Raw genomic sequence first — 16238 nt, 5'->3', positions numbered from 1 at the left:
AGGTCATCTCTTTCGCCCATTTCCACTCTTTTGGGTTTGCGGTGTCAGCGCACCCCTTACTCCAGTGGTTGCTGTATTACAATGGGCTCCGCCTCCATGACTTGACCCCAGAGGGGATCCTCCACCTCTCCATCTTCATCATGTTGTGCGAGGGCTTCCTAGGAGTCCCTGTCCACTATGAGCTATGGCGGTCTTTATTCCGAGTGGTTCGCTCAGTGCCTGGGGGGTTCATGTTCCTTGGATGGGGGGCACCTTGATCCAACTTCGTCCCAGATTGGAGGACAGGTATCTGAGCCTTGACCACTAACCTTCTATGGACTTGGGGTGGCAAAAGTTGTGGCTCTACATCCCTAATGAGAGACTGCCACTGTCGTCTTAGTCTCCTGACCGGCTACATGGTGACCTCTCGGAGTCATGGGAGGAACTACTGCCCCTAGAGGCCTATAAGCACCATGTGCCCAATTTGTTGGATACAATCAAGGACTTGAAGGACCAGGGCTTGATAGGGATGAGGGTGATCTATACCTTCATCGATCGTCGGGTCCTCTCCTTGAAGATGAGGCACCACCTCTAGTGGGAGTTCCAAGGCCTCACAGACCCTACAATTGAGTCGAGGGTCACCATCCATGAGGATGAGCTAGACCAATGGGTGATGAAGGTTATGGGAGAGTACACGATGGATCGTGGCAAGGGGGAGCCCAAGGTGGCCTTTCAGTGCTGGCCATCCTCCATCGATAGATGGACCTCTCGTCAGCATGGTCTCACACCCGCCGCTAGTTCCTCCTGACGAGGTGATTTTTTCATGTACCGCTGGTCATGTTGTTTCTCTTCGTTAAATTAACTAGAGTATGCAAGCAATGCTCACGCTAGTATTTGTGTTCATGCTTCTTAATTAAACTAGTATTTGGAAATTGCCTACTTTCTCAATAGGTGGACGTGGGCGTGATGGCATCCCATGGATCATTGGCCCTAGAGCTGGGTTCTACATCCGCGGTCATGCTCGGAAAGTGGCCCTGGGAACCATCCCTCGGTGGGGGTAGCCACTAGCGATGATTCCATCCCATGCTGCTCTGGATAGTCCGGTGAGTCATTTGCCTTCTCAATTAGATCGCTCTCCCCCTTATCCTGTGGGCTTAAACATGGCTTGCATTGTGCAGAGAGACATCCCATTGTCGCACACTGTCGCCTATCCCATCTGACCCTAGACAGTCTTCTGGTGATGCATTGTCAGACCACGAAGTTTTGTCTAACTCCAGACAGTCTTCTGGTGATGCATTGTCAGACCATGAAGAATACTTTAAGTTAAAGGAGGCCTACCCCAAGGTCATAGACTTTTACTCAGGGGCTAGTCTAGATGCCGACAAGCTATGTGATGAGCTAAAGGCCACGCGCATCGCACTTGGCATCGCCCAACAAGAAGCTGCCTAGGCACGAGACGAGAAGATGGCCGCTAAGGTAGAGGTCCAAAACCTACTTGTCAATGCTACTGACGCCTATGATGCCACCTTCCCAGTGCAGACAGCAAATGATCCGGTCACTACACCAGAGGAGTGCCTCTAAGCCCTGCTGGCCTGCATTTAGGCCATGGCATCCGAAGCTATCTGTCAAGGGCTGCCACAACACTGGTTGCTGCCTAGCTTGAGTTTGGCGCAGTAGTGAAAGTCTAGGAGGTGCAACAGGCTTTTCCACCAGCACCGAAAGACGAAGATTATATTGATGATCTGTTCAAGCGCATTATGCCTACAGCCAACGCCATCTTAGCAAAGGTGAACGTGGATGAGATCCTGCACGACCACCTTGACCATTGATCTGTGGGACATATTAGTAGTACAAGTCATGACTAGGTTTGGTTTGAGGGATGACCGTATGTGAAGTCTTAATTATTTGCATGCATGTATGTGTTTACTCTTGTTGAACTTCGTATTAGGTCTGTTAAACTCTATTGAGCATGGTGTAGCTCAATTCCTTTGGTTATTTGGTAACTTGTTTTTGGCACCTGTTGGTTGCTTTTGCCTATAGATTTCTTTCGGGTTCTCTTTCTGATATGTAATATACTAACGGTGTTCACCCTTTCTGATCGGAGGACGTGGGTGTATAGATGTTGAAATTTACTTTGATAAAATTTGTTGAACTTCAAAGAACCATGGAGTGAGGAGTTCATCTAAACAAGTCTCACCTCATAGGACAATATAAAGTGTCATAGCAATTAGTCTACCCCTTGACTGCTGTGACTGCTTGGATTGTAGTGAAATAAGTACAAAAAATACCTATCATAATGGCACCAGGCATTCAAGTGTCAAGCGTGTCATGGTGGTCAAAAGTTATTTTTCTCGATTTACTTCTTGTTTCTAGCTTTCTTGCCACATTTGCTTCACCCTCGTTAGCCATGCAAGGTCTATATGAAAGCAGCATCCCCCCTTCCCTCATCCAATAGTGTGTATTGCATCAATCGCCAACCTTCTAGATCCCCCCTTCCCTCACCCATTTGCATTTTCCCAACCACGTTCTATGCTGGATTGAGGATCTAGATAAAGGTAATGTGCTTCATATCAAACTGTACTGTTTGTATGAACTTATTACTGCATTCTATGCTAGTTTGAGGATCTTGATTGACATTTATTCTAACTGAAATCATGCTTACAGATGTCAACTAGTTACCATATAGGGATGTGTACTATACAACTATCGACCACAACTTTTCCCCAACCACGTCCCACATATTAGATGAAATGACGTTTACCTATTTCTTATAAACCGTATGCTTGCCTGATAGTCTAAGCAGCGTAAATTTGAACGAGCTAGACATATAACTCTTATACATCAATGAGTAGACCTTTTGCCTGATCGGCTATGCTACAAACATGAGCTGCACCGTCTGTGGCTACAAGCATGAATCCTGAAGCAGAAGCTTCAAACACAGTCAAGGGAGTGTAGACCATCAGAACCTATGAAACCATGTAATGTAGTCATCTCTAGCTAGCTGCTGCCCCTCGGCTGCTACGAGCCTATGACTGCTTGGATAGGACTGCACTATATAGTTCACCGGATGATAGATGGTCCAACCCAACTAAAATATTCATTACTCGAATACTTGTAATGATGAACTTGGTGCGCTCGCGTCAGAAGTCTGTTCTAGCCCTAGCATCCCTGTGTGTACCAAGCCTAGCCTCACTCCCATTGTTTGACTCTACTGTAGCCACCGCTCGGTGGCTTCTCCCACCTCCTCCTCAATCAACGTACGTCGTGCCACTCTACCTCTTTAGTCCTATGGCTCACCGCCGTACACATGCCATAGCTTGATCCACACGACAATCATGTCGCTGATGGTGCTCCCTATTGAGGTGCAAATTGTGATCATGGGCCACCTCGCTGTGACCTCAGAGCAGCCCATGGATGACCTCCGCAGCCTATGGGTGACCTACTCATCCATGCACTGCATCTGCTGCGACCCCACTGTCGGTTAGTGCCTAGCACTAGATCGGTTTAGACACGGGAGGACGTGGGACGACCCCGTTGACTATGAAGCCCTCCTTGCTAGCGTGACCCAAGTCAGCAACTTGGAGGCTTGCTTCCTCACTAGGACACAAACTGTATTCATGGAAAAGCACAGCCCCGACCATGCCTCAATGATCTCGCCCACGCCGCTGATGGCGGGCATAATTTGGCAGCCTATCTAGTCACCCTATTGCTCTATAGGCACAATGGCGATGTCGGCGACAATGACACTATGAGGCGGTACATAAGTTGAGTCGAGGGTGAGGAAGTATCACATGCGGCTTGTGCGGGCAGCGGTGGTGGACCAACGAGTAGGTGGCTAAGCAGCAAGGGGTGTGTGTTGTGCTGCCCAGCCATCGAGGTGGTCCTCTGAATGATGTGGGGCAAGTTATAGCTACCGCCGCTGGCACAGGTGCGCGGTGATCTTCCGTGCACAGGCGGCGTCTGTGGCTATGCAGACGGATGGGAAAGAAGGGCTCTGTATTGCAGCGAGGACTGTAGGCTTTGCCAAGAAATCCATTTTTTCGAATGAGAAATTGGAATAAGAAACTAGTAATTTACTATTTTCGAATGCAGTGTATTCTGGCATTTATAATTTGTCCTCAAATATAGTGTATTCTGTAGCTTTTGATTTTCTATTGCTTTTGCTTTTGCTTTTGTTTTTTTGTTGTTTTGTTTCACTTTTATTTGTTTCCATTAGGCCTTGTTTGGATGCATGTGTATCCACTTCAATCCACATGTGTTGGAGTGGAATGGAATGGAACTTTGTTTAATTCCACTCCCATCCACTTCAACACTTGTGGATTGAGATGAATACATGCATATCCAAACAAGGCCTTAGGGATTCAATGAAAGTACTAGTACAAAACAGGTTTCCCTGTATAACATAAGATGTGTCCGGCCCTATCGGATTTGCAATGCTCAAACTTTCTTATGTGTGCTGTAAACTTTGAATAGCTCTGTGGCTCGTCCGTTAGGCATTAGATTGATGGGAGACTTGATTGGATGAATTCCGTTATGCATATTTACCATACTATAGATCAGAAAGAGAACCAGAAAGAAACCAGCAGGCAAAACCAACCAACAAGGGCTAGAAAATGGCTACCACTTGACCGAATGATCTGATCTACACCATGCTCAAAGAGTTTAACCCACGCAATCGCTATGTTTGCGTTAACTTTTGTTGAACTTTGTATTAGGTGGGTTAAACTCTATCTAGCCCCTGTTGGTTGCTTTTGCCTGTAGTTCTCTTTCTGGTTCTCTTTTTGATCTATAGTATACTAATGGTGTTCATCCTTTTTTATCAGAGGACGTGGGCGTATAGATGTTGAATTTTTTTGGTGCCTAAGATAGTCCGACCCTAGGAAATATAGACGATCTGGATCACTGCGAGTCGATGAACAATGAAATACTATGATGGTAACTATCATGGGCCATCCAACTAGTCCATAGAACCCAACAATTAGTTCACGATACAAACATGTGTGGACTAATAAAACAACTAATTGGCTAATTTTTAGCCATGGCTAACTAGTCGCAGTTCATCCAAATAGAGCCTAAGATAGTCTAGTACTTAGAAATATTAATAGGACAGATAATAGTATTGATGAAACATCAAAATATAGATCGTGTCAACTCTTGCGCTGAGTTCACCGCCTCCATCTGCCGTTTGTCTTGCGCATCTCCACCTTGAGCTTAGCTTCATCGTCCTCTAGCTCCTATTCCTGTTCCTCATCATCGTCATTGCTGCAGGTGGCCTTGTGGATCATGCTGAAGAAGTAGGTGCCGCCGATGTTTAGGTTGTTGTCAGCGTAGAAGGCACCCCACCCGTACTTGAACAACACTCGCAAGACTTTGTTCATGCGGGTCCTCTCAAAGCCCATGAACCCAGACTGCCTAGCCATCTGCATCTCGACCATGCACCACTGCTTGTAGTCATGTGCTCGCTTGAAGTCCATTGGCACGTTCTTTGCCTCGCACAAAAAAAAGATTGATGACAAAGAGGACAATGGTAACTTGCAACATTGTCGGTACGTTCTACGTCTCACGCGAGTGCTCACCAGATACTTCGCTTTGAGGTGGTACTTCTTCAGGATCACTGCAAAACTCCTTGGCTCCATGATGGGCAGGGAGAGCTGACTACTGCCGGCCTCGAAGTTGTGTGTGTATTGCTTGCGGCAGGTGGTAAGGTCGAAGACCTTGACATAAATCTATGACCGACCATCATACTGCAATACAAGAGAGAACCCATCTTGGAGGTCGAGGGTGTGGGTGAGTGCTTCCATCCTCGGTGGAGGTACAAGTGACCGCCATTGGGGAACACCCCCACCTTTCGTCAGGCTAGGCTCTGCTTGTCATTTAGACAAAGCTCGAGTTTCTGACAACCTCCGACGGCCCTAGCAATTGTAGCTGGTAGTTTCTTCATGCACAACGATCAACATAGCCAGATATAGGGACAAGTTCATTCCCAAAGGCAAACCCCAGTAGATCAGATTCAACACACAAAAAATGGGACTTACCAATGTTTCTACATACAATCTAGGAAGAAGGATCTTCATGCACTCTAGGTCACTCTGGCTCGGTCCTGCCATGTCTTCTTGTAGCCCTATCGTGCCAACTAGGGAACTTGACAGTCTTGAGGAATCCTTGTTGGTATGACTCTATTCTCGTTCTCTTCTTGTGAGGGCTTTCTTTTTCTGTGTTTCTAGTGTTGTCATAAACGCAAGAAGTGCACACACTGTTGGGGCATCAGTGGAGAAGCTAACATGTAGTAAAAACCAACATCGAGACTGACACCGTCTCATCGGCATAAATGGAGGAGACATGTTCTATTTTCATCAGTGTACACTTGGGAACATCAATACTCCTACATCTCTGATCGAACACGCCTTCTGCGGTATGACTGGTAGAGGTTCCCAAGGGAGTATGATAGCACCCGAGGTAAAGCACACCGGTTAGAATTTTTTTTATCTTGCCTTGCCCTAGAGTCCCTATGATGGTTTGAGCATTGTAAATCTAATCGAGCTGGACATGCCTTCAGTCTGCCCCTTGACTGTTGTGACTTCTTGGATTGGAATGAAATAAGTACATAGAAGACCTATAACAACTGCACTAGGCATTCAAGTCTCAAGCATGTCAAAAGATCCTTTTCTCGAATCACTTCTTGTGTCCAGCTTTCCTGACGTATTCGCTTCACTCTTATATTTTACTGCGCTCGCAAGAAAGTCTGAATACAACACATTTGACCTCATCAAACACTATACAGTTCAGAGCTGTGAGTAAAACTATTGCCTACGGAGTGCACTCGGTCAACAACATTTGATCTTATTTTTGTGTATTTGATAAGATTTGCTGAACTTGCAAGAACCATACATCAATGATTATTTTTATTTAGAAACTTTATACTTTACAGGATCACACATAGTTCGGCCATATGAAATCTTGACTACCTGGATGACATGCTCCTCACTACTAGAAATATCCACTTCTATGATGAAAATGCTAATGACGAATCTAAAATCATCATAGTAGATCGTTTTTATGATGAATATTTTCGTTTCATCATAGATCAGTGGTGACGATCCTACAAGCCTCCCTTTCTATGATGAAATCAGGCATCATCACAAAAAAACATCATAGAAGAGCATAGGGTTTCATCATAGATCACTCGCGTGACTCATCTGTGACGATCTCCATTAAAATTGTGACGAACAGGGCTTTGTCATTGAACTAATTACACATATGTGATGAAGAATATTTGATCTATAATGAATGGCTTCATCATAGATCTCCACACTATACTCTCTCCATCCGACGTGTACCTGTGGGACCTATAGTTGATGCTTGCAATTCGTCATAAAAGGCTTTGATTGATCCTTTCTCCGTGTGACGTATACCTATGGGACCCTTCTCCATCCGACATGTACCTGTGTGACCTACAGTTACTCATCCATGACGCTTGCAATTTGTCATAGAGGTCTTCGCTCGGTCCTTTCTCATTCTCTTCCAACCTTAGCTCCACTTTGGTTCTCGGTGAGACTCTCCACCCGATCGCATTAGTGGCCTCTAGGATCACCGCATTCAGTCATAGCTCATCGAACGCCTCACAATTGACGGATGACTTCGTCCATTGCATGGTCATGGTCCATGCTAGAGGCGTTGACAGCGCAAAGGGCGTAGTAGGGTGGAGCACAAAAGCTTTGGGATGGAAGGAGGAGATCTGGGGAGGAAAGGTAGATGATCACAAAAGGCAGCAGATAAACTTCCCTCGCATGCCCTTATGTCTTCTATAGTTTGGGGGCCATGGAACCACCTACGCCCCATGACCACTAACACATTTGCGTGGGCGAGCGGTTTAGCTTCGCCCCATCACATCAATGCGATGAGCCGTGAGGTGACGCCCTTGCTAGAACTGTCTGCTGACGCCACCTGCGTGTGTACCTACGCGGGAATCCAGGAGCCTACAAGACGAAAATGGAGGCCGCACGTCATTCATCAATACTATCCGGGTAGTCACGATTTCAAACCACTGGACCTTCCATGATAAATCTTATCGCTCCACTAGTGTCCGGCTAGTGAAAATTTTAAAGGATCATTGTGTCTATAGGGTGTAGAAACTTTTCAACAGCTGTGCATCCGTCGTTTGATGGTTGCGATCGGCCCAAATCTAAATTCAACTACTCCATCCACCCCAAATCGACTAGTCAGATTGTCAAATTTGACAAAATAAAAAAAACTCAATGTAATAAGAATCAACCAAAGTATATGAAGTATGAAAGAATTAAAGGAAGATAAATATAGTTGGACCAACATAATAACTTCATTCCTTTATAGAGAAAAGTACATTATGTAGTTTTTCTGTAATCTCTAATGTCTAAAATAACTCATCTTACCCAGGGGACTTAGGTCAGACGGTTGTCAAATTTCATTCAGTTGATCAACATGAGTGAAGATGACAGAGTCACCTCCCTTAAATATAGTAACACTATCAAGTCTTTTCATTTGCTCGAAATTCCTAACATGGACAAAAATCTCATCACTATCATAGTCTTTAACAACTGTAACAAAGCAGTCTTTACCAAACATATAACGAACGACAACTTCAACAATGATCCATCGGGGCTATTGATGAACATGACATCCCCAAGCAACAAGCACCCCCTATACAATACCTGGCGACACTCCTAGCTGCCAAAGCGCAAGCTTGCTAATGGAGTAAACATGGGTGTTGTGGCATGATGACATCTCTCTGTATACATACAAAACAAAAAAAACATAAGGAAAAAATCATTAGAAAAACCACATATGAAACACTACACCTTGAACAAGCAAGAACCATCAGAAAGCAACAGAATATTTCAGACCATATCTTAGCCTCGATTGAGATCCTGACTAGAATAAAATGACAAAGAAACTAAAACTCACCTTAACAAGGATGATCAATGTTGTTCTATGGGCAACAACTCCTAATGAAGTTGTAATATTGCCTCCTTTCCTTGGCTAGCAACTTGCAAGTGATAAGTAAAAGAGACTAGGAAGGATATTTATACTCGACGCAGATGCTAACAAACGTTAGAAGACGTGAGTCCCTATAGCATTAATAATTACTAAAAAATAGATTTAGAATACGAGCAGTTAGAGTAGTAGTCGAGGGGTTGGCGTATTTTCCTGCCCTGATTATGAGAAAGCCCGGTGCGTTAAATACACAGAGCCACAAACTTTCTCATTATCAGAGCTGGAAAACATGTCAACCCCTTGACTACTACACTAGCAATTCTAGTAGTAATGGTGACGAGCAATGGAAAGGTACTCGAGCGATAGCATGTATAGCACTGACTGTGATTCCAGTGAAGAGGAGGACAATCCAGAGTACTACGACTGATCTAGCGATGAGTTCGGCAAGTCATCGAATCGCCAGAGCACTAGCGAGGGAGAGGATACTTTTTTCTTTCTCTAGAAACTCAAATCTCCTCAGAATCTATGACTTTTTCCAAATTAAGAAATCCAATAACCCACTTAGTTATTTATGGAGCATTTTCTATTCCTAGGCCTGCCTTCTCCTTTCTTCTAAATTATAGGCCTTAGTTCAAATAGCTGCAGATGCAGTCACACACATAAAAATAAATAATCGGCAGATGCAGCGCAACAAGCTACAACGAGTATGTTTTTTTTGATAATTTTTAGGTGTCAAATTCATGCTTCTTTTAATTATTTAGTTATTATCTTCCTCTTTTAGTTTTATGTTTATTTATATTATTATGAAAAAAATAAAAAAAGCAACAACTAACTCATCGGATATATAAATAGGTGCACAAGAGAAAAAAAATAAAAAGACGGATATTAGGTAAGTAACGTTTTGTTGTAATCATTTCCTATTAAAACATATAATAAATTTTGGTCTCTTCTGAGCACTGCGCCGAGCAGTCCCACCAACACGCACCAAAAATTAGATGTCTCTCTTTTGCCCTCCGCATGAAAAATAGGTTTACCACACTATTGATTTTAGACAAGGGCACTTGTGGTAACATGATGGCTACATAAAAGCACAAAGAGTCGCCGTCTCTGCATCCAACTCCATTCTCCACCCACACCGTCTCTCCTCTAGCTCCAAATCCTAGTCCCATGGCCTCCCTCTCCACTCTCCAGCCGTCCCCTCTACCACCCTACTGTGGACCCTAGGCACCATCGGCACAGTAGCTCAACTCCCTCTAGATTCTCCAGCCACACCCTCTCTCATACATTTTCGAACCCTAGCCTCGACGATGGTACAAGCCAGAGCTGGATCCCCTACCTCGGCACCTGCCATGACTGACCGGATCTAAACCCTAGCCGGAGCTAGATCTGTTAACCCTATGTCAACACCGACTGCACCAGCTCCACAACCACGATGACAAGATCGGATCTGAACATGGACATGGAGGAAGAGGTACCCAAATTCCTTTTATGATGTGTGATCTACTGTAGAGGCTGAACCAAGGATATATAGATAGCGATGGGGTTAGATATTTCCTATAGTTGAGTGTAGCTGACATGTGCCTTATTGGATTAGTGGCTTCCGTATAACTATAGTTATGTACTAGTTAGGCGCTTATTTGCATACTCTTACTCTATTATGTTGACATTACATAGAAGCTTTAGTTAATAAATGCCCTTGTAATCTAGAAAGATGGAAGAACTTGGAATACGTGTTGGCCCAAAACCTATGTCTCCAAAGGCAAAAAAGTAAAGCACAAAGGGTAGACACGATGGAGATTTAGAATATATCTCTGAACCAGGGGAGGTAGTTGAGGGATTTGATGTTACAGATGAAACAGATTTAGATTTAGAAGATGAGCCAGTACCCCTAGCAATTGAGGTGCTTGTTCTAACTTGTATTTAGTTCAAATGGGGGTTACATAGCAATGCAATGCTTTACTATTGGGATAGCAATGCAATTTGTATAGGCTTGCTGCTTAAGTTTGTATCTCCAATTTCGGTATCCGGGTCGAAGGAGCCATAGAGGAGGCTCTGCCAGCAAGACAAAAGGTAGCGCTGCCATGACTCCTGGGTGAAGGCACTTCAAGCGAGTGAATTCAACACGACCAGGAGAGTTTGCTCATGGAGTTGGTACTTAGAGGGCTGTCGCTGGCAAAAGGGTGGAGGTATAAACAATAGATTTACATAATTCTCCATCACCACTGACACACAAACTTCATGAATTGACTGGAGACATTTGTCGAGATGGCTCCCTACCTAGTCCTATGAGAGAGTGCCCATGGCCAGACGATGATAGCCATGCCAAAGAGGAGCCTCTGAGCTACCTAGCCCTATGAGAGACTCTCCATGGTCAAATGATGATAGTCATGCCAAAGAGGAGCCATCTGAGCTACCTAGCCCTATGAGAGACTACCCATGGCCAGATGATGATAGCCATGCTGAAGAGGAGCCCTCTGAGCAAACTCCCATCTCCACCCAACATCAGAACAATAAAAGTTACCTAGGTTGGTATTACCTTACAGATGTCTATCAATCAATTCGCACTAGCTATTTGATATCCATGTTACTTTTCTAACAATCTAAATGTATGAAAACTTTGTAGTACCATTGCCAAGAAGTGTGAGGAAGCCGAGGCCTCGAACTCATGGAATTTTGCTTGACAAAATGAGCAAATCAATAGGAGGATTGAGGGTGCCCATCTCTATTGCTGAGGGGAACAGAAGGCCACATGATTCGGTGCAACTTGCCATGTTGCCTCAGAGGTAGGTGTAGTAGTCAGGCATCAAATACCAATTTTGGCACAATGGAAACATTACAAGAAGCCCTCCGGTGTCATTCATTATAGGAATTTTGTGGAGAGACTAACTGTATGTATGGGTATCCTCTCTTGAAATTTAACTCTTCTTTGAGCAACTTTAACGGATTTACTTTTCATTCACACTACTGCGTGTAGTCAAGGCTGGACATTGATAAGGCTCACCCACCAACATAAGAAGCTTACTAGAATGTATTGTAGTTTGGGGTATGACAGGCATGCTATAGGTTGAAGCAAACCTATTTCAATGGCATCCCTACTAATCAGATCCATACGACCTCTCCTGTCCTGTGCATGAGCGATGCACAGTGGTGTGAACTTATCGAGACATGGTCTAGTGCTAAGAACAAGGTGTGTGTGAACCTATAGATTTCCTATCTAATCTTGCTATGGTCTACTTATGCTGTAGTCTAACACAAATAAAGCTATAGGAAACATTTGAGACGAATAAGCGAAATCGTGCAAAAGTGATGTACCACCAGCCTACAGGATCTCGCTCCTATGTTGTTCAGCTGCAAATATTTGTAAGTGATGGTTGTGTTTTATTGTTACTCTTACCTTTGTATAAATATAAATAGAAACTCATGTGCAATGTGAACAGAAGGAGAACAAGAGGAAGGCCACAGAACACGATCAAGGACTTGATGAACAACATGATGATCCAGGACTTGAACAACATGGTTGACCTAATGAAGATGTTAATGCTGTGGAAGTCTTCAAGGACTTCCATACTAGTACGAAAAAGGGCCTGAGCGATGCTACAAGAGCAGCAGTTATAAGTACCTTCATTTGCTTTCCTTGAAATTTACTCAACCCATTGCCATAAAAGAAGGAAATGTAGCAGGAGCCTAATGTGGCAACATCATTTAATTTTGTAGTTGCAATTTTACACCATTCAATATGGTACCTATACATTGTGCTTATGTAATCTCTATCAGCAGTAGGCTGCAAAAGACCTATGCATTGTGCTTATGTAACCTCTATCAGCAGTCGTCTGAGGAAGTCATATGCATTACTTATTATGAATTAATCTCTTGGGTTTTCGGTTGAAGTCCTCTTCCATTATCTGTAGCCTAATGTTTTACTGATTGAATTTCATAGGAAGCTATGCAAGTAGAACCTCTTGCTGATGGGCAGCAACCAATGACTAGTGCTAATGTTGTTTCCAAGGTTCTCTACCTCTACCAGGGCAAGCTAGTCTTGCGCTTAAGCTCTCCTAGTAATTAACTCATTGTCTTCAACTCCTATGGCTTGATACAGTGAACATTTATGGTCTATTGTGTGGACACATGTGATGGTTTGATGTTGTGATACTCTATCAATGGTTCACTGCTGATGTGTAAAATGTTAATTGTGGTTATTTGATTGCCAGGCTAAATTGTTATGTAGTCAATCTGTGTAGTAGTGATGATCTCGAATTACTTCTATGATGAGTTGATTATACTCCACGCGGTAGAACCAGAATAGGCCACATGATCAAATAAAAATGCGACACGTGGAGGAACCAGTGCATGACACATGAAATAGCTAGAGCACGACATGTGGGCTATTAAAAATCTAATACGTGGAAGGATGTCATCAAGCCACATGGCCGAATAAAAATGCAAAACATGGACGGACAGTGCCATGACACGTGGTCGAATATGAAATGGCCATGTGGACCAATAAAAATACGCCACATGGTCTAATGAAGAAGTGACACGTGATCTAACCGCAACATGACATGTGTGTCTATAGAAAACTGACATGTGGAACAACAGCAACACGACACGTGGTCCAGTAAGAACCTAAAATGTGCAAGAACTAGAGATGGCCATGTTGTGCAATAAGAAGGTGGCATGTACCTGAACCATCTCTAATGCAACCGGCTATAGCATGTACACATGAAAAACATCTCCAACAAAAGCACCCACCAGCATGGCAACCCCCTGCCATGCATGCCAAATTAGTTCTATGATGTTCTATTTTTGTCATAGATCAAGACACTTCTATTACGATTTGCGAAGATCATCATAAAAGTTCAAGTATGACTCGACTTCTATGACAAACCGTTTTTCATCATAAATTTGTCATAAAACTAAAATTATGACGAATTTGGCTCCTTTAGTGATGAAAGCTATTCGTCATAGAAGTGGATATTCCTACTAGTGTCCTTCATTCTCGTGCAGGTGCACGTGCGTGGGTGACGTCAGCAGCCTGTTGCAGTAGGGGACATCGCCTTTCGGGCAGTTGCATTGATGTGATGGGACAAAGCCCCGTCGCCCACCCAGGCAAACGTCTTTGTCGTGGGGTGATCGACGGCCACCAAACTATAACAATAGAGACAAGGGTAAGAGGGAAGGTTATACCTACTACCTTCTCTCTGTAGAGCTCCTGATTCCATCCTAAAGCTTTTGCCTTCCACCCTACTGCGCCGCCGACGCCTCCTACTAGGACCATGGCGGAGCGAACGAGGTCGTTTGTCGATGTGGAGTCCTAGGAGGCCTTCAACAATGGCAATCCTCCACCAACAGATGGATCTCCCATTGGCCTGCTCTCTAACCCGCCAGTTCCCCCTTTGGAGGTGGATCATCACCGCTCTTCATGTTGATTATCTTCATTTAACCAGAGTATGCGAGTAATGCTTACACTAGTATTTTTGTTCATGCTGTTTAATTTAACTAGTATTTGGAATTGATCACATGCATGATGCGTCCCGAGCCTTGTTGGCCCCGGTGCCCAGTTCTTCATCTGCGGTCACACTCAAAAAGCGACCCCATGAGGCATGCCTTGATCGAGGTAGCCACCCACGATTCCATGCTATGCTACTTCAGTTAGTTCGGTAAAAGTAGTTTGCCTTCTCAATCAGATTGCTCTCCCCCTTATCCTATATGGGCTTGAACTTGGCTTGCATTGTGCAATGCTTTCTCCATGGCAGCGCCATCCGAGGTCATGGGGCTTTCCCCCGGTGGTGTCGGAGAGTCATCCCGTCGCTGCTTGTCGCTGTTGAGCCCGCCTATCGCCGCATAGCCCTCTGGTTCTGAAGTGGGTGAATCGTCACAAGAGCATGAATCCTCATATGACATAAACTACCATTAATTATTGAATGATTACCGTGAGGCCCAAGTGGATTTGTCATCGACCATGCTGAACGTCGAGATGCTGCGCGGTGAACTGGATGCCGCGCGCGACGCACTTCAAGCTTCCAAGAATCTGGCCTTCCAGGCACCAGCCGACTTGGTGATCGCCCAACAGCAGGCCCAACACATGAACATGTGGAGTGAGATGAATACATAGACATCCTTGTTTGGATGCATGTGTATCCACTTCAATCCACATGTGTTGGAGTGGAATGGAATAGAATTTAGTTTAATTATACTCCAATCCACTTCAATACATGTGGATTGAGATGAATACATACGCATCCAAACAAGGCCTTAGATGGGTTAAACTCTGTTGAGTGTGGTGTAGCTCAGGTCCTTTGGTCATTTTGTAGCTGGTTTATAGCCCCGGTTGGTTGCTTTTCACTGCAGATTTCTTTCTAGTTGTCTTTGATCTGATCTATAATATGCTAAACATTCATGAGTGCCTTTGATCTCTATTGAAGCCAACTCATGTCATTGATAAAATTTATTGAACTTGAAAGAACCATGCAGCAAGGAGTTCATCTAAACAAGTCTAGAATATTGTTTTTGCTTTTGTTTTTCTATTGTCTTATTTCAATTTTATTTGTGTCTGGCCCGTTTAGATTTATGATGCTGAGACTTTCTTATGTGTGCAGTAAATTTGAATACCTATATTGGTCCCTAAAGGAAACAAATCTAAAGAAGGTACATGTGACAACCATTACAATTTCAGCACTAGGAGCAAACCACGCACTTACAATCTATTGAGCACGGTGTAGCTCAGGTCATTTGGTTTCTGTTTGTTTTTTTGTTGCCTTAGTGTCTTTGTCAATCTTTGTTGAACTTGCAAGAACCTTGCAATAAGGAGCAAGTCTCGCCTCAGTGTAATGCAGAGCAGAGGAGCATTGGTGTTGAAATGTTATTGAACACGTAAGAAAGTCTGACTGCAAGTCTTGCCTTAGTCTAATGCAGAGCATAGGAGCCATTGGTGTTGAAATATTATTGCACACGTAAGAAAGTCCAACCTCTGTACATTTGAACGCGTCTAACAGTATCCTCTGTAGTTTTCCTCATCTTCTTGTGATGCTTGTTACTGTGTCATTTATGATTTTAAGTTTGGCTAACTTAATAGTAGCATAGCCTAGTAGTACAATATGGTGGGTGCATTGTAGTGCTTTTGAAGTGTTATTTTTGTGTATTTTGGAGTGCCCACATCAGCATACCCCATGTACCCAACATTAAAAATTAATATAAGTATTGTACTATAGCTGAATTAATGGATGAAACAGTGACAGGAGTTGTAACACCACCGTAACACATGTGCGCACCAAACAAATAATTTAATTTGT

The 16238-nt window shown here is 43.8% G+C and overlaps 1 protein-coding gene across 1 annotated transcript; it reads right to left on the bottom strand.

Moving 5' to 3' along the window:
* Positions 1-5213: 5213 nt before the first annotated feature.
* Positions 5214-5808, bottom strand: LOC136479661 (B3 domain-containing protein Os03g0212300-like). The gene is made up of 3 exons (XM_066477447.1): positions 5803-5808; positions 5556-5705; positions 5214-5468 (listed from the first exon to the last, which is right to left on the bottom strand). The coding sequence occupies exons 1-3, from the start codon at positions 5806-5808 to the stop codon at positions 5214-5216; spliced, it is 411 nt and encodes a 136-aa protein (XP_066333544.1).
* Between the last annotated feature and the right edge of the window lie 10430 nt (positions 5809-16238).

This window comes from Miscanthus floridulus, chromosome 9 (genome assembly GCF_019320115.1).
Source record: "Miscanthus floridulus cultivar M001 chromosome 9, ASM1932011v1, whole genome shotgun sequence".
NCBI lineage: Eukaryota > Viridiplantae > Streptophyta > Magnoliopsida > Poales > Poaceae > Miscanthus > Miscanthus floridulus.
This window is presented reverse-complemented; position numbering and strand designations above follow the sequence as displayed.